Raw genomic sequence first — 23,011 nt, 5'->3', positions numbered from 1 at the left:
CCGTCTCTATTAAAAATACAAAAAATTAGCCGGGGGTGGTGGCGGGCGCCTGTAGTCCCAGCTACTCGGGAGGCTGAGGCAGGAGAATGGCGTGAACGCGGGAGGCGGAGCTTGCAGTGAGCCGAGATGGTGCCACTGCACTCTAGCCTGGGCGACAGACTACGTCTCAAAAAAAAAAAAAGGAAACAGTTGAAGGGATAGTTCTTTTTTGTTAAATAAACATACAGTGTTAGAGGATGTGTAAAACTGATTTTAATTTATTAATTTACTTTTGTATTATTTCAGGAAATAAAAAGAACTCAACTACAAATTACAGGGGCACAGCAGAAAGTGTGAATACTGGTGCAAACCTACAAAATTATGGTGAAACTTCTCCAGATGCCATCAGTACAAATTCAGAGGGTGTTCAGGAAAATCATGATGACCTGGTAATAAATATTTCAGATAATTTCAGAGAGATTCTATGAAGATAAATGCCACCAGTTTTATTTCATATTTGACATGTATATATTTTGAGACACTCATATATAACATGAATTCTTAGATGGTGGGCAATTCATTTTGCAGCTTTTGTTCTTGAAAATGCTTCCCCCCAATCAATTGTTTTTCCTTTGATTTTACTTTTCTAAATTTGTTTTATCATATTGAGGAGTGAAGGCTCTTTCTTTTTTCTGTCTTGCCTTTTATGTTTTTTATTTTAATTTTTTTAAAGACAGGATCTCACTCTGTTGCCCAGGCTGGAGTACAGAGATGTGTCCATAGCCCACTGCAGCCTTGAGTTCCTGGGCTTAAGTGATCTTCCTGCCCCAGCCTCCCTAGTAGCTGGGACCAGGTGCACACCATCACACCTGGCTGTTTTAAATTTTTTTGTAGATATGGGGTCTCACTGTGTTGCCCCAGCTAATGGTTTCTTTTAAGCCCTCCTGATGTAGTGAAAGACTTGAAAAATATATTTTGTCTAGCTTTTAATGAAAATCATTTTACAATCCTTGTGACCTAATTTAATAATAAATGAAAGGTTTTCACTATAATGTAACAACCGTTTTCTGTAGATCACAAGTATATTTTTGGTCTGGTAGGTCATAATTGTATTTTTAGAGGGTAACAGTAGTTTCCTATATTATTTCTTAAATTTTGTTTTGAACTGCTTGGCATACTAATATTATTTATGCAATCATTAATAGATGTCCGTTGTGGTATTTAAAATTACTGGTGTTAATGGGGAAATTGACATCCGAGGGGAAGATACAGAAATCTGTCTTCAAGTGAACCAGGTGACACCAGACCAGTTAGGCAATATCAGCCTTCGGCATTACCTTTGTAATCGTCCAGTTGGTAAGGGTTTTTTTTTTTTATTAATTACTTTTCATATACAATGGTTTAATATGTTTTAACTTTTATATATGTCTCACCAGCAATCCTATCTTGGCTATAATTGAATTCAAGGAAAATTGCATTTACTTATTATAATAATTATTATTTATAGTTTTTTCTACAGTGTGTGGAGCTTCAATAGGAAGACATAGTGTAATAGTTCCATGGCATAAAAGGTAGCAGGGAGGAGTGACTTTGACAAAGAAAATTTTTGTTTTGTTTTATTTCATCTCCAAAAAACTCATTTTGTTTGAAATTATTCCTGGCTTTACTCCATGGAATGAGAATGTGTATGTGTGTAGATCTAGACAGATAAAAAGGCAAAATAAAATCACATTAATCAAGTTGTTTGTTGGCAAGTTCTCTTGTTCAGCAAGCTCACTCTTGTTTTTCTTGCTATGGGAAAGAACACTAACCATTACCAATTTATGGCTGTTTCTTTTACCTTCTATTTTAAAAAATAAAAATATTTGAATTTTGAAATATTTTAATCTTTGGAGTTACATTTGAACTCTTGCATTATTTTCTGGAGTGTTAATAAGTAGTAATAACACTAATTAAGTATAATTCTGTACCTGGAATACAAGCTTCAAGAGCAACTCTCTACCTGGAATTGTGAATGGAGACCTATCCTTGGTGTAAATAAATACACACATCTTTAATTTCTTGCAAATCTCCCCCTTTCACAAATATGCATACATTTGACCTGTTTAAGACTAGTCACACTCATGCTGAAGAAAAATAAAATACCTTCTCATTATGAATTTTTGAAAATCCATCATGAATTGATATAGCAGTCTTCTTATGAGGACCCATGGGATAAATAACTTTCATACCTCAGAAACTGAAACAGCTTTGCCTTTCCAGAATGAGTTTGTTTTTATCTTAAAGGTTATATGAGTTGTGAAACTATCATATTTTTATCTTTTTTGCTAGGGAGCTCATTTTTGGTCCACCTTTTGGTGTAGGAATTTAAATAATGCATTTTGGGTTATTAATCTTAACAACTACCTTTCCCTTTTCCCTTCCATCCTTCCTTTTTTCCTTGTCTCCTCATTTTTTATCAGATTATACCATGTGCATATTGCCTCTTACTCATTTTGGAACCAAGTAACATAAAATAAATAAGCAAAATAGTTACCCTGAGTGTGAGTTTACAAGTAATTTACTTCAGTGGTTTCACTAGGAACTTATAGGTATTTTATTATTGGAATTTTAAACTTTGTTTTTAAACTATGTGTTTATACCTGTCTATGCAATCTATAAATTTTTGGGGGGGATAGGGTCCAGGCATAAGTAAATGTAATTTTACACACACACACTCACACATACACACACTGTCTCTCTCTCTTCCCTTAATTTCAGTTTTTGGTTTGCCTTCTAATAGAAACAGTTTAATGAGGTCTTCTCTGTTTACTTTTCTGTTATTTAAAGACTCAGTTTAATGAGGAAGGTGCAAAACCTCAGGCTTTGTTACTTCTTAAGAAATGGCTTAAGAGTCACTTTAAATGTCTGACTTATTTCTGGTTCACAGCCAACATTTGAATGTATACTTAGGTATACAGTCAAACACACACTAAGTATCTGAGGCATGTATCACACCTGAGTTCTATCATACATATTTTTCTTGTTATCAAAAAAACAGAAAATATAGAAAAATCAACATTATTGTAGTAGAAAGTTGCCTTAAAATATTGAAATTAGTGTGTGTACGTATATTGTATATGTACTATAGAATATCACTTAAACTAGGGGTGAATAGTAAAACTAGTATTATTTTAATGTACCACATGGCACATAATTGTAATATTATTGAATAATGCTACAAACATTTTTGTATGTTCATTTTCCTTAGGTTCCGATCAGAAAGCTGTAATTCATTCCAAATCCTCTCCTGAGATTTCTCTGAGGTTTGAAAGTGGTCCTGGTGCTGTAATACACTCTTTACTTGCAGAAAAAAATGGATTTCTGCAGTGCCACATAGAAAACTTCAGCACTGAGTTTCTTACATCTTCTCTTATGAATATTCAACATTTTTTGGAAGATGAAACTGTTGCAACAGTAATGCCAATGAAGATACAAGTTTCTAACACAAAAATAAATTTAAAAGTATGTTAATAAATAATTTTATATTTTCATGTTCCTTTTGCCTATCTGAACTTTCATTCATGTCTAAGAATGTGCCTTTTCTATAATATAAGTTCTATCAGCATTTATTAAAATGATTTTGTCTTTTTTGGTAAATGATGTAGAGATCTGTTTTGGAATTAGGAAATGTCAAAATGTAACAGGTAGTTTTCTCACTGTATCAGCTGAAACATATAAAGATACATGTGTTATCTTTAACTCATTAAAAATATGACCAACTGAAGTAACATGGCAATGTTATTTTTCTTTCCTGTAGGATGATAGTCCCCGGAGTAGTACAGTATCCCTTGAACCAGCTCCTGTAACTGTACATATTGATCATCTTGTGGTAGAGAGAAGTGACGATGGCTCTTTTCATATCAGAGGTATATATGAAAAACTTTATTTATTTGTGATACGGAGTTTCGCTCTTGTCGCCCAGGCTGAAGTGCAATGGCGGGATCTTGGCCTACTGCAACCTCTGCCTCCCTGGTTCAAGTGATTCTCCTGCCTAAGCCTCCCAAGTAGCTGGGATTACAGGTGCCTGTCACCATGCCCAGCTAATTTTTATATTTTTAGTATAAGAAAAAATTTTAGTAGAGATGGAGTTTTGCATGTTGTCCAGGCTGGTCTCAAACTCCTGACCTCAAGTGATCCACCTGCCTCAGCCTCCCAAAGTTCTGGGATGACAGGCCAGCCCCTGCGCCCAGCCGATGAAAACCCATTTAAATAAATACTCAAATTTCGAAGTTAAATTATTTACATACTGATTGTTTCTTTTCACTTATATTTCTTTTATATATATACATACATAGTAGTGGAAGATTGACAGACACCTTCAGTACATCGTAATGAAGTATCATCTATACATGTACCAGCCTCTACCCTGGAAAAAACTTCATATATAGTTGGTTTAGTACCTGTTGTACAAATGTGTTTTGAATATTGTTGAAAGTGAGAGAGGCCTTCAGGGTCTTACATATCTCTTGATCTTACTCGTGTCTTTCAGTTGATCTCTTTCTTAGCTTTATTTCCTACTTATACTTCTTATAATGGAACTTACCTTGCACTTCTCTGCACTTTGCACATCTCTGCGTTCTTACTTGCCTTGTTATTTCTCATTGGAATTGCTCATCACTACGTGGATTTCATTCATCCTTCCATTGTTCTCTCAACTTTCTTCTTTATACTGATACTTTCTTTTTATTAATATTATTATACTTTAAGTTCTAGGGTACATGTACCCAGCGTGCAGGTTTGTTACATAGGTATAATGTGCCATGTTGGTTTGCTGCACCCATCAACTCGTCATTTACATTAGGTATTTCTCCTAACGCTATCCCTTCCCCAGCCCCCACCCCACACCCCCCAACAGGCCCCAGTGTGTGATGTTCCCCGCCTCATGTCCAAGTGATCTCATTGTTCAGTTCCCACCTATAAGTGAGAACATGCAGTGTTTGGTTTTCTGTCCTTGTGATAGTTGGCTTAGAATGATGGTTTCTAGCATCATCCATGTCCCTGCAAAGGACATGAACTCATCCTTTTTTACAGCTGCATAGTATTCTGTGGTGTATATGTGCCACATTTTCTTAATCCAGTCTATCATTGATGGACATTTGGGTTGGTTCCAAGTCTTTGCTATTGTGAATAGTGCTGCAATAAGCATACATGTGCATGTGTCTTTATAGTAGCATGATTTATAATCCTTTGGGTATATACCCAGTAATGGGATCACTGGGTCAAATGGTAATTCTAGTTCTAGATCCTTGAGGAATCACCACACTGTCTTCCACAACGGTTGAACTAACTTACACTCCCACAAACAGTGTAAAAGCGTTCCTATTTCTCCACATCCTCTCCAGCATGTTGTTTCCTGACTTTTTAGTGATAGCCATTCTAACTGGCATGAAATGGTATCTCATTGTGGTTTTGATTTGCATTTCTCTGATGACCAGTGATGATGAACAGTTTTTCATATGTCTGTTGGCTGCATAAACATCTTCTTTTGAGAAGTGTCTGTTCCTATCCTTTGCCCACTTTTTGATGGTGGTGTTTGTTTTTTTCTTGTAAATTTGTTTAAGTTCTTTGTAGTTTCTGAATATTAGCCCTTTGTCAGATGGATACATTGCAAAAATTATCTCCCATTCTGTAGGTTGCCTGTTCACTCTGATGGTAGTTTCTTTTGCTGTGCAGAAGCTCTTCAGTTTAATTAGATCCCATTTGTCAATTTTGGCTTTTGTTGCCATTGCTTTTGGTGTTTTAGTCATGAAGTCTTTGCCCATGCCTATGTCCTGAATGTTATTGCCTAGGTTTTCTAATTGGGTTTTTATGATTTTAGGTCTTACATTTAAGTCTTTAATCCATCTTCAGTTAATTTTTGTGTAAGGGGTATCCAGTTTCAGCTCTCTACATATGGCTAGCCAGTTTTCCCAGCACCATTTATTAAATAGGGAATCCTTTCCCCATTTCTTGTTTTTGTCAGGTTTGTCAAAGATCAGATGGTTGTGGATGTGTGGTGTTATTTCTCAGGCCTCTGTTCTGTTCCACTGATCTGTGTATCTGTTTTGGTACCAGTAGCATGCTGTTTTGGTTACTGTAGCCTTGTAGTATAGTTTGAAGTCAGGTAGCATGATGCCTCCAGCTTTGTTCTTTTGGCTTAGGATTGTCTTGGCTCTGTGGGTTCTTTTTTGGTTCCATATGAAATTTAAAGTAGTTTTTTCCAATTCTGTGAAGAAAGTCAGTGGTAGCTTGATGGGGATAGCATTGAATCTATAAATTAACTTGGGCAGTATCGCCATTTTTATGATATTGATTCTTACTATCCATGAGCATGAAATATTCTTCCATTTGTTTATGTCCTCTTTTTTTTTTTTTTTTTTTTTTTTTTGAGACAGAGTCTCACTCTAGCTGGGACTACAGGTGCCCCCACCTCACCCGGCTAATTTTTTGTATATTTAGTAGAGATGGGGTTTTACCGTGTTAGCCAGGTCTTGATCTCCCGACCTCATGATCCGCCCTCCTCGGCCTCTGAATGTGTCCTCTTTTATTTCATTAAGCAGTGGTTTTTAGTTCTCCTTGAAGAAGTCCTTCACATCCCTTTAAGTTGTATTTCTAGGTATTTTATTCTCTTTTTAGTAATTGTGAGTGGGAGTTCACTCATGATTTGGCTCTCTGTCTGTTAATGGTATATAGAAATGCTTGTGATTTTTGCACATTGATTTTGTATCCTGAGGCTGTGCTGAAGTTGTTAATCAGCTTAAGGAGATTTTGGTTTGAGACGATACAGTTTTCTAAATATACAGTCATGTCATCTGCAAACAGAGACAATTTGACTTCCTCTTTTCCTACTTGAATACCCTTTATTTCTTTCTCCTGCCTGATTGCCCTGGCCAGAGCTTCCAATACTGTGTTGAATAGGAGTGATGAGAGAGGGCATCCTTGTATAGTGACACTTTCTTTATAATCTGATGTGAGTTCTTCCACTTCTTTTGGCACTTTTTATACCGTTAGTTACTTGCGGTATATTGTCTATGTACTTAGTTCACCTTTAATGTGAGTTTCCCCACTCTAACAAAATTTTTAAGGTCGCTAATGTAAGGTCTGTGTCTTTTAAGGTAGTGAGTAGTGGAAAGAGCATGAATCAGTAGATCTATGTGTTCTGGGCTTCACTATTTTAGTAGCTAGTTGAAAGAATGACATGTACATCTGTTTCATCTCCTATCAAAAACCTCATGAAATGACAGAAAACATGTCAACTAAAGAATAAAGTTATTAACAATGCTACAGAAGAAAGGAGAGAACAGTTGCAGATGTAGGAACAGTTTGTGGGAGACTCTTAAAGAGTCCTGTCCTCTGTAGTTTGGGAACAAGTGGAGACAGACATAGGAGAAAGGCCAACGAAGATCAAAATGGTAGCTCTATTATGCTTAGGTCTGTGAGAAGACTCTGCCTGACTCTCTCCCAAATCTTTTAGCTCCCAAAAATTCAGGTCTGTCTTGTGAAAGAAAAAAAGAAAAGATTGCACCCTCTTGGCAGGAGGTACAGCATATACCAGAGCAAGAGACTGAACTACATATATATAGTTCTTTTAAAAAAAAACAAAAACAAAAAAACCATCAATCAGATAAATCATACCTTCTTCCCTGGGAAGCAGTGGGAAACAGGACCAAAAGAATCCAAGAGGACTACACGACTGAAGTTCCTCCTCAAAAATAGGAGGAATCTCCCCAACAAGATACTGAGGTTAGAATGAGCCCCTGAGGCAATAGCATGAATAATATGGGCATTCCTTTTTGGAATCCTCTCCTGTGCCCGTGCCCAGTAGTAGGCCTCAGTAGGGTTTGCATATAGACTAAAATATTGAGGGTAGATTATGCAGCTGCTAAGCCCCCAGGAAGGGAATGATTCCCTATCCAGTTAACATACTTGGTGTATCTCACCCAGTAGAGCAGCCTTTCCTTTCCCATAGTCACTAGAGGTTGGCTATGGTAAATAGAAACAGCATTCATAGGCAAGAAAATGGGATAAACATAAACAAGAAAATAGGAAAATACAAGATATTCAACAATTCTGAAACATTTGAAATCAGTAATCTCTGAAACATTTGAAAATAGCAGTATGAATCAGCTTTTATAAGTATAAACTAGAAATGCTCTCTAGCTGATTGAGTAGAAAAGGAGCTTGGTGAAAGATAATTGGAATGAGTTGAATTGAGAGTCCAGAGATAAACTCTTACATTAATTGATCTTTGGCAAGTCTGGCAAAACAATTCAATGAGGGAAAGAACAGCCTTTTCACAAGTGGTGATGGAATGACTAGATAGCCACATGAAGGAAGCTGAACTTCTTCCTTATACAGGCATACTTTAAATATATTGCAGATTGGGTTCCAGACCGCCACAATAAAGTGAGTATCACAATAAAGCAAGTCATACAAATTTTTCGGTTTACCAGTGCATATGAAAGTCATGTTTACACTATTATGTCTAAAAAATGTACATAGCTTAATTTAAAAATACTTGATTTCTATCTGGGCACGGTGGCTCATGCCTGTAATCTCAGCCTTTGGGAGGCTGAGGCAGATAGATCACCTAAGGTCGAGAGTTCAAGACCAGCCTGGCCAACATGGGAAACCCCTGTCTGCTAAAAATACAAAAATTAGCTGGGTGTGTTGGCGCACATCTGTAGTCCCAGCTACTCAGGAGGCTGAGGCAGGAGAATCGCTTGAAGCCAGGAGGAGGAGGAGGTTACAGTGAGCGAAGATCGTGCCACTCTACTCCAGCCTGGACAACAGAGCAAGAATCCATCTCAATAAACAAACAAACAAACTTGATTGCTAAAAAATGCTAATGATCATCTAAACCTTCAGTGAGTCATAATCTTTTTGCTCGTGCCTCAAGGTTGATGGCTGCTGACTGATGACAGCCATGGTTGCTGAAGGTTGGGGTGGCTGTGGCAATTTCTCAAGACAACAGTGTTCAATTGTTCTGTTTTCTTTTTTTGCCTGTGCTTTGGATGTCCTGTATAAGAATCCATGGCCAAATCTGAGGTCGTTATGATTTTCTCATGTTTTCTTCTAAGAATTTTATGGAATTATCCATTAAATTTAGCTCTTTAACTCAAATGTATCAATTTGAGTATGGGTAAGGATTAAAGACACATAGGTTTGTTTCTGGATTCTCAATTCTATTCCACTTGTCTGTATGTCTGTCTTTGAGACTACTGTACTGTCTTGATTACCAGCTTCCTTTAAAGTAAGTTTTAAAATTGAAACATGTGAGTCGTCCAACTTTATTGTACCTTTTCAAGATTTTTTTTGACTCTTTGGGTCCCTTGCAATTCCATATGAATTTTAAAGTCAGCTTGATAATTTCTACAAAGAAGCCAGCTCACCTTCTGATAGGGATTGTGTTAAAGCTGTAGATAAATTTGGGGAGCATTTCCATTAAATCTTCCAATCCATGAAGAGTGGGGATTTTTCCATCTATTTAGATCTATTTATTTCTTTCAACAATGTTTTATAGTTTTCAGAGTATAGTAAGTTTTTTGCTTCTTTTGTTAAGTTTATTTGTATTCTTTTTGACAGTATTTTAAATGGAATTGTTTTCTTTCATCTGTGGATTCTTTATTACACATTATAGAAATGTAGTTTATTTTTATGTATTGATTTTGTATCCTGCAACCTCACTGAACTTGATTAGTTCCAGTAGTTTTTTAGTTGTTTCCTTAGTTTTTTTCTATACCCAAGATCATATCTAATAGAGATAATTTTACTTCTTCCTTTCCAATCTGAGTGTCTTCTATTGTTTTTCTTGCCCAGTTGCCCTGGTTAGAACCTCTAAGACAATGTTGAATAGAAGTGACAATAGCAGGCCGGGCACGGTGGCTCACACCTGTAATCCCAGCACTTTGGGAAGCCGAGGCTGGCAGATCACCAGATCAAGAAATTGAGACCATCCTGGCCAACATGGTGAAACCCCATCTCTGCTGAAAATACAAAAATTAGCTGGATACACCAGCTACTTAGGAGGCTGAGGCAGGAGAATCACTTGAACCTGGGAGATGGAGGTTGCAGTGAGCCGAGATTGTGCCACTGGCAATTGTGTCACCGCTCCAGATTGTGCCACCGCTCCAGTCTGGCAACAGAGCGAGACTCCATCTCAAAAAAAAAAAAAAAAAAAAAAAAAAAAGAAAAGTAACAATAGCAGACAACCTTGTCTGGTTTCTGATTTTGGCCAACAGGAAAAGAGTCTAGTCTTTCACCATTAAGTATCATATTAGATGTGGGATGTTTATACATGATGACCTTTTATTAGATTGAGGAAGTTCCCTTCTATTCCTAATTTGGTGAGTGTTTTTATCATGAAAAGGTATTGGATTTTGTCAGATGCTTTTACAGCATCTATTGAGATGAACATGTGGCTTTTGCCTTTTATTCTGTTGATGTATTACATTAGTTACTTTTTGGATGATAGATATATTTGCATTCCTGGGATAAATCCCAGTTGACCATGCTTTATAGTTATGTTTGTATGTTGCTGGGTTCAGTTTACTAACATTTTGTTGATGATTATGTCCATATTCATCAGCATATTGGTCTTAGTGTTCTTGTGTGTTTTTTGTTTGTTTGTTTATTTGTTTTTGTCTAGATTTGATATCAGGGTAATACTGCCTTCATAGAAAGTTTGGGAATGCTCCTTCTGTTTTTTGGAAGAGTTTTTAAAGATTTGATATTATTCTTTAAATGTTTGATAGAATTCTCCAGTGAAGCCACCTGGGCCTGGGCTTTTCTTTTTGGGTAGTTTTATGATTACTGATTGTCTCTCTCAGCTATAGGTCTATTGACATTGTCTTCTTGAGTATTTGGGTAGTTACTGTCTTTCTAAGAATTTGTCTATTTCATCTAAGTTACATAGTTGTTTTTGTTGTTATTTTTGAGATGGACTCTGCATGATCTCAGCTCACAGCAACCTCCACCTCCCGGGTTCAAGCAATTCTTCTGCCTCAGCCTCCTGAGTAGCTGGGACTACAGGTGCGCACCACCATGCCCAGCTCGTTTTTGTATTTTTAGTAGAGACGGGGTTTCACCATGTTGGCCAGGCTGGTCTCGAACTCCTGACCTCAGGTGATCCACCCGTCTTGGCCTCCCAAAGTGCTGGGATTACAGGTGTGAGCCACTGTTCCTGCCCTAAGTTATCTAATTATTGACATACTGTTGTTTATAGTATTCCTTTATAGTGTTTTATTTCTGTAAAGTGGGTAGTAATGTCACTTCTTTTGTTTCAGATTCTAGTAATTTCTTTTCCTTGGTCAATCTAACTAAAAGTTTATTAGTTAATCTAATAATAAGCCTTTAAATTAAATCTATTAAGTCAACCTTTAGTATAAAAACATAATTATGTAATTAACTTAGTTGAAGTTGACAAATTCTTAGGAAGAATTCTTTGGAAGAAATGTTTATTTAGTTGATCTTTTCAGAGAATAAGCTTTTGGTTTTATTGGTGGTTCTATCTCATACTGCTATCCTCATACTAATATATATAGATACTTAGCTTTAAATTAGATTTTCACAATTGAACTTTTAAAGATTTATCAAGTATTTGGAAATGTTATCTGAGCATGTTATTTGTTTGATCAGATTCTCACATGCTTAACACTGGAAATGATTTGAAAGAAAATGTCAAAAGTGATTCAGTGCTGCTGACCAGTGGAAAGTATGATCTGAAGAAACAACGCAGTGTCACTCAAGCCACTCAGACAAGCCCAGAGGTTCCTTGGCCTTCTCAGTCAGCTAACTTTCCTGAGTTCTCCTTTGACTTCACTAGGGAACAGGTAATGGGAAACCTAATTCAGATTCAGCTTCAGCAATTAAATAAGTATTAAGATACTAATAGTTAAAACATTGTTTACTTATTTTATTACAATGTACCAAGTGCTTGTTATTGTGCCCAGGTGCTTTGCTAGGTGCTATGGTTAGAGTGTTGAGCAAAATAAAGAAAAAATTAATACCTTCTGCCTTCCTCCAGTGCTCTCAGTATTTTTGTGATTTTTCCTTGTAGATTCTTTTTTATTTGAAAAAAAATTATATTCAAGTATACATGCTATATAATTTTACTTGTTTAACAAAATTTTTTCATATTGCTGTATTTGCTTAATTTTTTTTAATGGCTGAGTAATATGGTTTTGGGTGTGCTATCATTTCTGAAACTTCCTATAAACATTTATTAACATTCAAGTTGCTTCTGATTTTTTTTTTTTTTTTTGCCATTATAAAGAAACAAAATGTTCAGCAGAGTTTTAATCTGTATGGTGGAACCATAGAATGAGTTAATGCATCTGTTCAGTGAGGATTTATTCAATGCCAGCTCTGAGCTAGGGATATAGAATTGAGCAGTGGATGATCCCTGACTGTTGAAGAACTCAAAGTCTAGTGGGACGAGAGTGTTCAGTTGGTAGTCACAACATACTGTGTCAGATGCTATACTACAGTTGAAGAGAAGTATAGGAAACTACCTCACTTGGTCTATAAGGCAAGAATTCTTAAGCTAGATCTAGAAGAAGTTTGAGAACTATTTGAAATTAACTGCATATATTTTAATGTATCTATGTAATGCAGAAAGTTCTTAGTTTTATCATATCCCCATACTTAGGAATGGCTATATTTGCTCCAATATATTTGCTCTAATATAGCCATTCCTAATTTTGAGGGAATGGCTCTAAGAGGATAAAATACTTGAACTAAGTCTTAAAAGGGTGGTGGGGGAAACGTATTGGCCATCTAGATGAAAATGTCTGGCCAGGTGCGGTTACTCACGCCTGTAATTCTAGCACTTTGGGAGGCCAAGGCGGGCAGATCACCTGAGGTTGAGAGTTCGAGACCAGCTTGACCAACATGGAGAAACTCTGTCTCTACTAAAAATACGAATATTAGCCGGGCATGGTGGCGCATGCCTGTAATCCCAGCTACTCAGGAAGCTGAGGCAGGAGAATCACTTGAACCCAGGAGGCAGAGGCTGCAGTGAGCTGAGGTTGCGCCATTGTACTCCAGCCTGAGCAACAAGAGTGAAACTCTACCTCAAAAAAAAAAAAAAAAAAGAAAATGTCTGATGACACATTCAGAATTTGAGTCTGGAGCTCAGGAGAGAAGTTTGTGCTAGGTGAGTCTGTTTATGATAGGTGGAGCCATGAGAGATAAGATCATCCAAGAAAGTGACTCAGGACAAGAGAAGACAACTGAGCAATGGAACTAACAGAATGTCAAATTTTAAGACTTCTTAAAAGGTAGAAGAAAAGATGAAAAGGGCATACATAGGTTGAAGGGGATATATGAAATAGTTGTGGCATAAAAGCCAAAAAAGGAGAGAGGCTGAGAAAGTAGGGTTCTAAATGTCTGAATGTCTAGAGCCATAGTGAGGTCCAGGAAAATTCATATGAAATGAAGTCGAAATTAGGAGTTAGTGTTTTGTATTGCTGGGTCAAAACATGGGAACATTTTTTAAGTGCTTGATGTATATTTCCAAATATTGTCTCAAAGCAATTTTCAGCTTAAGTGCACTCTTACCAGCATTGGGCATTTTTACCATCCCAAGTGTCACGCCTTTGGATACTATATAAATAGTCTGTATTTCCTGAAATGATTAAATTATCTTATTCCCCCCCTCCCCGCCATTTATCATTTCAGCTCATGGAAGAGAATGAATCTCTTAAACAGGAACTGGCTAAAGCTAAAATGGCTCTTGCAGAGGCTCACTTGGAAAAAGATGCTCTTCTTCATCATATAAAGAAGATGACAGTTGAATAGCAGAAGTGGCAGTCAAAACTGAAATTATAGCTCTGGAGTAGGAAGGTTATATTTATAATGTGGATGTTACCAGTTAGGGGAAGAGTTTTATTTTCATGAAAAGACAATAAAGCAAAATGGAATGTGATGAAGTGATGACTATTTCAAAGCCAGTTTAGAAAGTATTAGGTACGGGCATTACAATCTTTTGGTTGTTTTGTGTTTTGGGGCTTAGCCCTCTTTTAAACTGTTGTGATCTAGGGAAGTCAACACATAGTGTAAAATAATTACATGTCTATTGAAAAGAAGATGTCATTTCCTAATTTTGATATCTCATTGTAGGCATTTTTTTTTAATGAAAAAGGAAAACCTCTTGTGTTCACACAGATTGCTGAATTGGTTTCTCAATATTTGTTAATAATTTACTATTATTTACAAAGATTCAAATGCTTTTATGACTAATGTAAAATGAAAAGAGGCTTACATTTTAAATGTTATTAAAATTATGTACTTATATCTATAATTTAATTACTGTAAAAAGTCCAATCAGATTAATAAATTATATAATTAATAGGTTTGGAAAATCATCAGCCTACTGAACTTATAAAATATCTTGAAAATGTGGAAAAAATCATTTTAAATAATGGGTACATTGTGTAAGTGGAATAATTTTCAACAAAAAGATGGTACAAATGTAAAAGTAAAAAGCACAAACTGTACAAAAGCAAAATGTTAGAGTATATGACCAAGTGATTTAAAAAGCATTACTTGTACATTCCTTTAAACATTTGTTGTTAGAAGTAAAATAGTAATTTATCCTGCTAAATTTGGCACCATTTGTAACTATAAAAATTTTGATTAATACTATTTATATTAATTTCTTTACCTTCATTTTTCTCTTTAAGAAGTTGATTGTTTTTGGAAAATTTTTTTTCCTTGCACATAAGACAATTTCATACCATTCTTACAGTATCATATTAGGTGGGTGTTTGCACATACTGAATTTATAAAGCTAGTTTTGATTAAAGCTCTATGTGAGATATATATATATACATACACAATCTTCTATAATAAGAGTCATTGGTGAATTTTGAATTCTATTTTGTTAGGAATTAAGGTTGAAATCAACATGAAAGAAAATCATGCATTATAAAATAAAAGTACATGAGTGTTAAGAAACAGAGACTTTTAAAGATTTAAAATATATTTCTGATAGAATTAAGCTAAGTGGTGTCTATTTTAAAATTCACATTCTTAAACAAATCTCTCCAAGATAAAAAATGAAATAGCTGGACTACTCTTTCTTTAAGATACTTGAAAATTTTAAACCACGTTCCGACACTTTATGGTGCTTTGCGTATTTGGCATGACATACATAGTGGTCCTTGTATGTAAGTGCTTGGGGGAAAATACATATTTCATTTACATTAAATTTTGGAGTGATTTAGGGCTTTATTGAAAACAATACCGGCCTTTCCTCCCCCCACCCCAAACATCCATTTTCATTTACATTATTTAAAATATACAGGCACTGTTTTGGGTACTAAGGATACAGCCAAGAACAAATTGATAATAGTTTACCTCAGAGTATTAAAAAAATCATAATAAGTCATGTTAATCTAAAACTGATAGCCTTAGATTAAATGTGCAGAGGTCTAATTAAAGATTTAAAATGTATAGCGTTATGTCCTTAGAAGAAAACATTTGATTTTTAAGTATACGTTTGGCAAAAACAGTCTGTTATGGAAAAGAAGGATTGATGGGACATAAACTTGTTCAGAGCTAACATTGTTTCTCTAGATTCATCTATATAAATTTAAATTTTTCTATGTTTTTCTTTTTTTGTGTGTGATGAAATTTCGCTCTCGTTGCCCAGGCTGGAGTATAATGGCACGATCTCAGCTCACCGCAACCTCCGCCTTGTGGGTTCAAATGATTCTCCTGTCTCAACCTCCTGAGTAACTGGGATTACAGGCGCCTGCCACTACGCCCAGCTAATTTTTGGTATTTTTAGTAGAGACGGGGTTTCACCACATTGGCCAGGCTGGTCTTGAACTCCTAATCCCCGGTGATCCGCCCACCTGGGCCTCCCAAAGTGCTGGGATTACAGGTGTGAGCCACTGTACCTGGCCTCTATCATATAATTGCTTATTGTTATTGAAGCTGAATGTTTTACTTACTACTTTTAAATTTATTTGATCTTCCCAAGGAAATCATACAAACAGTAGATATTATGATAATCTGAGCATTCTATGTGCTTAGTTTGATTTTTTTACTTATAAAGAATACTATTTTTATAGATGTTTAAAATTCATAAAACACTGTATTCTGAGAGGTAGGTATTATTCAAATGTTAGAAGTTTTTTTAAAAAAATACCCTAAGGCTTAGAAAGTACAAATGACTGAAATCACAATTAGTAATCTGGTCTTTGGACTTAAAGCCTAGTTATATGCTTTTATTATGGCGTAGTCATTAATTCACACATTTTCCCTTACCTTTTTTATCTTTTAAAGATGACCATAAAACTTTAAATTGTATGTGTACGTCTATGTATGAGGTATATGTTACCGTGTTTGTGTCATTAAAACTACCTAAAAGATAAGATGATTTTTGTTTAAGTGAACCCCAAACTATTTAGCAGTGTGAGAAATACAGGAAGACCTGACAATTGACTTACCAGGGTTGCCCTTTTTTTAAGTTACCATAATTTAGATACAAAGTTGTCATGTCCTGAAATTTAAAAAAGAAATCTCTAGCTGAGAGATGTTAGTAGTCATGAGATGAAAATGGTAATTGTGTTTTGCTTTTTATTTTTATTTTTTGTTTACTTTTGAGTTTTTTGGAGTTTTTTCCTATATTTTTAATTGAGGAGTAAAATGTATATATTTATGGTGTACAACATGATGTCGCGATACATGTATACATTATGGAATGGCTAAATCAAGCTGTGTAACATGTTACCTCAAACTTTTTTTGAAGCGAGAACACTTAAAATTTTGTAACAATTTTCAAGTATACAACATATTGTTATTAACTATAATCAAGTGATGTACAGTAGATCTCCTGAACTTATATTCACTAAATGCAATTTCGTGTTCTTTTACAAACATATCCCCATTTCCGCATCCCGCAGCCTCTGATAACCAGAATTTTACTCTCCACCCCACGCAGTTGACTTCTTGCACTCCATAAGTGAGATCAGGTAGCATTTGGCATGTCTTTCTGTGCCTGGCTTGTTTCACTTAACACAGTGGTCCCCCGTGTAGCTGGGACCACAGGTGTGTGCCACTACACCCAGGTTTATCCATGTTGTCAGAAATGACAGGATTTCCTTTTTTATTTTTTTTAAGTTGAATGGTATGCTCTTGTGTATATTTTCCACATTTGCTTTATCCATTCATCCATTGATGGACAATTAACTTGATTCTGTATCTTGGCTGTTGAGTAACGCTGCAGTGAACGTGGGATTGCAGATGTCTCTTCCACATACTGATTTCATTTCCTTTGAACATATAGGAAATAGTGGGATTGGTGGCTCATATGGTAGTTACATGTTTTAAATGTTTTGAGGACCCTCCACACGGTTTTCCATAATGGCTATAATTACATTGCCACCAACAGTGTACAGAGCTTTTATTTCCTTTTCTCTGCATCCTCTCCAACACTTCTCTTTTGTCTTTTTGATAATAGTCACTCTAACAAGTATGATTACAGTAGCTTTGTAGTAGGTTTTCTGTGCTGTGCTTTTAAATTTCATGTATGTAAAAAAAAAAATTGGGTATTTTGAATGTTTTTCTTTTCTTACCTTATCCTAGAACTTGAGGCTGGGCACGGTGGCTCATCCCTGTAATTTCAGCACTTTGGGAGGCCAAGTTGGGCAGATCACTTGAGGTCAGGAGTTTGAGACCAGCCTGGCCAACATGGTGAAACCCCGTTTCTACTAAAAATACAAAAATTAGCCAGATGCCGTAGCGCACGCCTGTAGTCCCAGCCAATCAGTAGGCTGAGGCACGAGAATTGCTTGAACCCAGGAGGCCGAGGCTGCCGTGAGCCAAGATCGTGCCACTGCCCTCTAACCTGGGCAACACAAAAAAAAGAACTTGGACATGCCCCCATATATACTAGTTGTGGTGAAGCATTATTTCGAGTTAAGTCGTATAAGAATGACTGTATGACCAAAGGCAAATATATGTGGAAGAAACTCACCAGGAATTCTTCTGTGGGTTTTTATTCAATACATGTCAGTAGGGGAGTTATACCCCCTTTTAACAAGTTTGTGTTAACCTACAGTCTAATCGAGGCATCTTATCCCAGGGAATGCCACCACCATTCCCCCTGTTCCCAAACTGGTAACACGGAAATCATCTTAAGACATCTTCCTCTCCCTATCACTTCTTCAAGTCCTGTCATTTTTACCTTGTAAACATCTCTCAAATGTGTCTACTTCACTTCTCACCACTCCCTAATCTAAGCTACCATCAGCACCTTTTGTATGCATAACTGCTGTTGTCTCCTAACTCTTCTTCCTGCAGCGACTCTGGCCCTCCCTGTATTTACTCTGCTGCAGGCAGAATTCTTCTTTTTATTCAAAGTTGAATTTTAATCCAGACAACCCACCTACCTACCCCCACTTGCACCCCTAGCTTAAAACACTTGAGTGGCTTTTTATTGTCCTTAATGATGGAAATATTTTATGTGACCAAATATATTTGACATATGAGGTCAGATATATTAGGGCCACTATCTAAAGCATAGTTCCAAGCATTAAAATAGTTACTGTCTCAGAATAAAACAGTGGCTGGCACATCACCTAAAAAACAATAGAGGTTACCTATTCTTGTTGCCACTTAGCCTCATATGTACCATGTTTTACTCAATACCTTCATTGTCCTTTAAGTATTTGGAATGAGAATTACAGTGCTTCATCCAGCATAAGACTTTTGTTGATGCTGTTTCTTTGGCCTGAAATATCTATCCCTTCCCATTGCCTAATTAATTCCTATTTGTCTTTCAGATCTTAGTTCATCACTTCCTCAGGGAAACATTCCCTAATTTCTGTCACAGAGTAAGACCCGCTGTTATACATCTCACCTGACCACATACCTCTACTTAGCATTTAACACGTGTAATTTTGTATGTATTGGTTTAATGTCAGAACCACTAGATTGTAAACTCCATGAGGACAGGAATTTTGTTTCTGTCATTGTCATTGTTCAATTTTGTATTCTTTATGCCTCATACAGTGCCTGGCACATAGTAGGTGCTCAATAACTTTATTGAAAGAATAAAATGGATGAGGTGTCAAGGATGTTTTTCAGATATCAAATTCTTCCTTTCAGTTTGATTGAAGGGAGATGGAACACAGAAAACTAGTTGCTGTTAATTATTAAAAGGGGGACCAACTTCTTGAATCCAAAGGAAAAAAAAGATGGGAGGGTGGAGTGGGAATATTTGCCATACTGTGGGCTTCTGGATTTTGAATATGTCAACTTATAATTGATTTATCACAAAACAAAATTAGCCTATCACTTCATGGTACTACAATGTCAGAATGTCATCTGGCTTTGTAACATATGATGTTGTGGCTGTTGAGATCTGCCAATATTCTCAGCTAAACAGATGGAAATAAGTCCAAAAGAGTAGTGGGTGAAGCAGTTTCTCCTTGAGAAATTGACTAATACTCAGAATTAATTTCAGTTGTGCCTAATTCCTTGAGGTGTAAACAATCTCCTTTTAGTCTGTACTTTGAAGTGCTATAGAAAGTAAATTTTGAGCTATGTTTCAATTTTCGTTTTAGAATATATAAAATACCAAAAGGTAGAGATACACAGTATATAGAAACAATAAAGCAGTAGTGTTTTTAAAATGCAAATTTCATTAAATTATAATACTTGATTTTTTTTGGGGGGGTGGGAGACAGGATCTTGCCCTGTCACCCAGGCTGGAGTGTAGTGGCACAGTTATAACTCACTGTAGCTTCCAGCTTCTAGCTCAAGCAATCCGCCCCTGTCAGCCTCCCATGTAGCTGGGACTACAGGTGTGTGCCACCACACCAAGCTAATTTTTTTTTTTTTTTTTTTTGTAGAGATGGTGTCTGCCTCTGTTGCCCAAGCTGGTCTTGAACCCCTGCCTCCCAAAATGTTGGGATTTCAGGCATGAGCCACTATGCCCAGCCAATACTTGATGCCTTTTTTTTTTTTTTTAGGTGGAGTTTTGCTCTGTCACTGAGGCTGGAGTACAATGGCACAATCTCGACTAACTGCAACCTTCACCTCCCAGGTTCAAGCAATTCTCCTGCCTCAGCCTCCCGAGTAGTTGGGACTACAGGTGCACGCCACCATACCCGGCTGTTTTTTTTTTTTTTTTTTTCTGTATTTTTAGGAGAGACAGGGTTTCACCATGTTGGCCAGGCTGGTTTTGAACTCCTGACCTCAGGTGATCTGCCTGCCTCAGCCTCCCAAAGTACTAGGATTACAGGCATGAGCCACCACTCCCAACCACTTAATACATTTTTAATTTTTGGGTTCTTAAGGTGGCCTTTTTTGAGGTGTAAAAAATGAAAGTAGCATGAAACAATGTAAGCATGATGATTTTTTATAAACCATTAGATATTAGATAATTGTAAGATTTAAAGACATTCATGTGAATGTTAAAATACTGAAATTTAGCATACATGTTGTCAACAGTATTGTTACGACCTTAGCAGGTTTGAGAATTTGAAACCTTTTAGGGAAGCATATTAAAAAATACAAACTCAATGTTTTTCCTGCTCTATATATAGTATTATAAATTATGTGCAATAAATTTTTGGTCCCAGAAAAAACACATCACTTAATAAAGAGTAATCTGGATTTTTTTTTAAATTCCGAAATCATTTAGATGGAAAGGTAATATTATATAACTTATAAGTTAGTTTTTATTTTCAACATGCTGTCATTAACAAAAAAAATTATTTACAAACTATACTATTTGAATGGTAAGTGAAATTTCTTGTGTTATTTAAAAATTTATTGGTTAATTTATTGACCCAGTTGACTGACTTGCATTTCTCATATTCTTAATTCTTCATTGTGTTTAGGAATACTTGAGCATTATGAAAGATAGGAAAGTATATAGCAAAGTGATTATGCAACCATTCAGCAGAAGCATTTTGATTTATGTGACAAGAACTCAAATACTAACTCAAAATGTTATCAAGAATGATACTTTTTTTGAAGAAAAATAGACACGTGAATAAATGTTTAAGAAAAAGATGGCCAGGCACGGTGGTTCACACCTGTAATCCCAGTATTTTGGGCGGCTGAGGCGGGTGGATCACTTGAGGTCAGGAGTTTGTGACCATCCTGGCCAACATGGTGAAACCCCGCCTGTACTAAAAATACAAAAATTAGCCGGTCATGGTGGTGCGCACCTGTAGCCCCAGCTACTTGGGAGGTTGAGGCAGGAGAATTGCTTGAACCCGGGAGGCAGAGGCTGCAGTGAGCCAAGGTCGCACCACTGCACTCCAGTCTGGGCGACCGAGCAAGACTCCACCTTAAAAAAAAAAAAAGAAAAGGAAAAAAATCAGAAGTATCTAGGCCAGCATGGTGGCTCACACCTGTAATCCCAGCGCTTTGGGAGGTCGAATGGGTGGACCATTTGAGGTGAGGAGTTCGAGACCAGTCTGGCCAACATGGTGAAACCCTGTCTCTATTAAAAATACAAAAAAATGAGCTGGGCGTGGTGGCACGCACCTGTAATCCCAGCTACTTGGGGGGCTGAGGCATGAGAATCGCTTGAACCTGGGGGGCAGAAGTTGCAGTGAACCTAGATCATGTCACTGCACTCTAGCCTAGGTGACTGAGACCTTGTCTCAAAAAAAAAAAAAAAAAATCACTGAAGAATATGGGTAAAATAAATGTATAGGGATATGATGAAAGTCCATCCTTCACAATATTTAAAATCACTCCAAGGCCGGGCTCGGTGGCTCACGCCTGTAATCCCAGCACTTTGGGAGGCTTAGGCGGGCGGATCACCTGAGGTCAGGAGTTTGAGACCTACCTGGTCAACATGGTGAAACCCTGTCTCTACTAAAAATACAAAAATTAGCTGAATGTGGTGGTGAGGGACCTGTAATCCCAGCTACTCAGGAGGCTGAGGCAGGAGAATTAGTTGAACCTGGGAGGTGGAGGTTGCAGTGAGCCAAGATCACGCCGTTGCACTCCAGCCTGGGTGACAGCAGGATTCCATCTCAAAAAACAGAAACACTCCAACTAAAATAGATACACAGTATAACCAGAGCAGGGGATTTTGAAAATTATATTGAACAAGTCAAGTATAAGGAAATATGTTGAACAAAATTCCAATAATTAAGCACTTGTGAAAGATCTATAATAATTCACTTGGCATGTGTGTCATTTGAATTAAAACCTAAAGCATGTTGGTTGTGGTGGCTCACACCCAATATTCCAGCACTTTGGGAGGCTGAGACAGGAAGATTGCTTGAGCCCAGGAGTTTGCACCCAGCCTGGGCAACATAGACCTTGTCTTTACCAAAAATTTTAAAAATTAGCTGGGCATGGTGGCACAGGCCTGCAGTCCTAGCTACTCAGGAGGCTGAGGCAGAAGGATCGCTTGAGCCCAGGTGTTCAAGGCTGCACTGAGCTATGATTGTACCACTGCACACCAGCCTAGGCAACAGTGAGACCCTGTCTCTGGAAAACAACAACAACAACAACAACAAAACCCTAAAGCAAATAAATTGGCACATACAGAAATTCTTCAATTTAATGTAAAATAAATGGCACAAGCAATCCAATTTTTCATTAAGTGATATACCCACAAGGGTATGTCTATTGGAATCTTATGGTTCCAATTTGACATGAAAAGTGAGTCTGGACTCTCACTGCTATCATTATACCAATAATGTTGGGGCAATTTAGTGTTTATTTGAATTCAGTATAGTTGCTTTATAATTTATTATCATAATTGGCATAGCTATGATAGCCATATTTGTTGCTTTTTTCCACTAGTTTATTTTTACTCCATTTCTTGCAGTTGAACAACAGATTTTTCAATCAAAACTTTGGAACTGTGAAGATGGAAGAGTTTTTAAGAGGGATATAGAAGGAGTAAATTAAACAACTTTTTAATATTCTATTTCTATAAATTTCCAGAATTTAAAAATTCCTGATTATAATATCTAAAAACATGCTAAGGCTAAGTATATCTTTATTTTAAATGTTAAGTTTT

At 36.6% G+C, this 23,011-nt stretch overlaps 1 protein-coding gene across 3 annotated transcripts in view; it reads left to right on the top strand.

The window, feature by feature from the left end:
• The window catches only part of BLTP3B (bridge-like lipid transfer protein family member 3B), a 112,765-nt gene extending 97,768 nt beyond the window's left edge, over nucleotides 1-14,997 (top strand). For 2 of the 3 annotated variants that reach the window (XM_001088354.5, XM_015152555.3), the window contains 6 exons: nucleotides 286-428; nucleotides 1,185-1,335; nucleotides 3,230-3,483; nucleotides 3,779-3,887; nucleotides 11,638-11,831; nucleotides 13,681-14,997. In XM_001088354.5, coding sequence (XP_001088354.2) covers nucleotides 286-428; nucleotides 1,185-1,335; nucleotides 3,230-3,483; nucleotides 3,779-3,887; nucleotides 11,638-11,831; nucleotides 13,681-13,800 — 971 coding nt within the window. In that variant the 3' untranslated portion in view covers nucleotides 13,801-14,997. Of the gene's footprint in view, nucleotides 1-285; nucleotides 429-1,184; nucleotides 1,336-3,229; nucleotides 3,484-3,778; nucleotides 3,888-11,637; nucleotides 11,832-13,680 lie in introns of those variants that run through there. The other variant, XR_013401280.1, reaches the window with a different exon arrangement.
• Nucleotides 14,998-23,011: the final 8,014 nt, after the last annotated feature.

This window comes from Macaca mulatta, chromosome 11, assembly GCF_049350105.2.
Source record: "Macaca mulatta isolate MMU2019108-1 chromosome 11, T2T-MMU8v2.0, whole genome shotgun sequence".
NCBI lineage: Eukaryota > Metazoa > Chordata > Mammalia > Primates > Cercopithecidae > Macaca > Macaca mulatta.
Note: the sequence above shows the minus strand (reverse complement) of the source record. Positions and strands in the feature narration are given on the sequence as shown.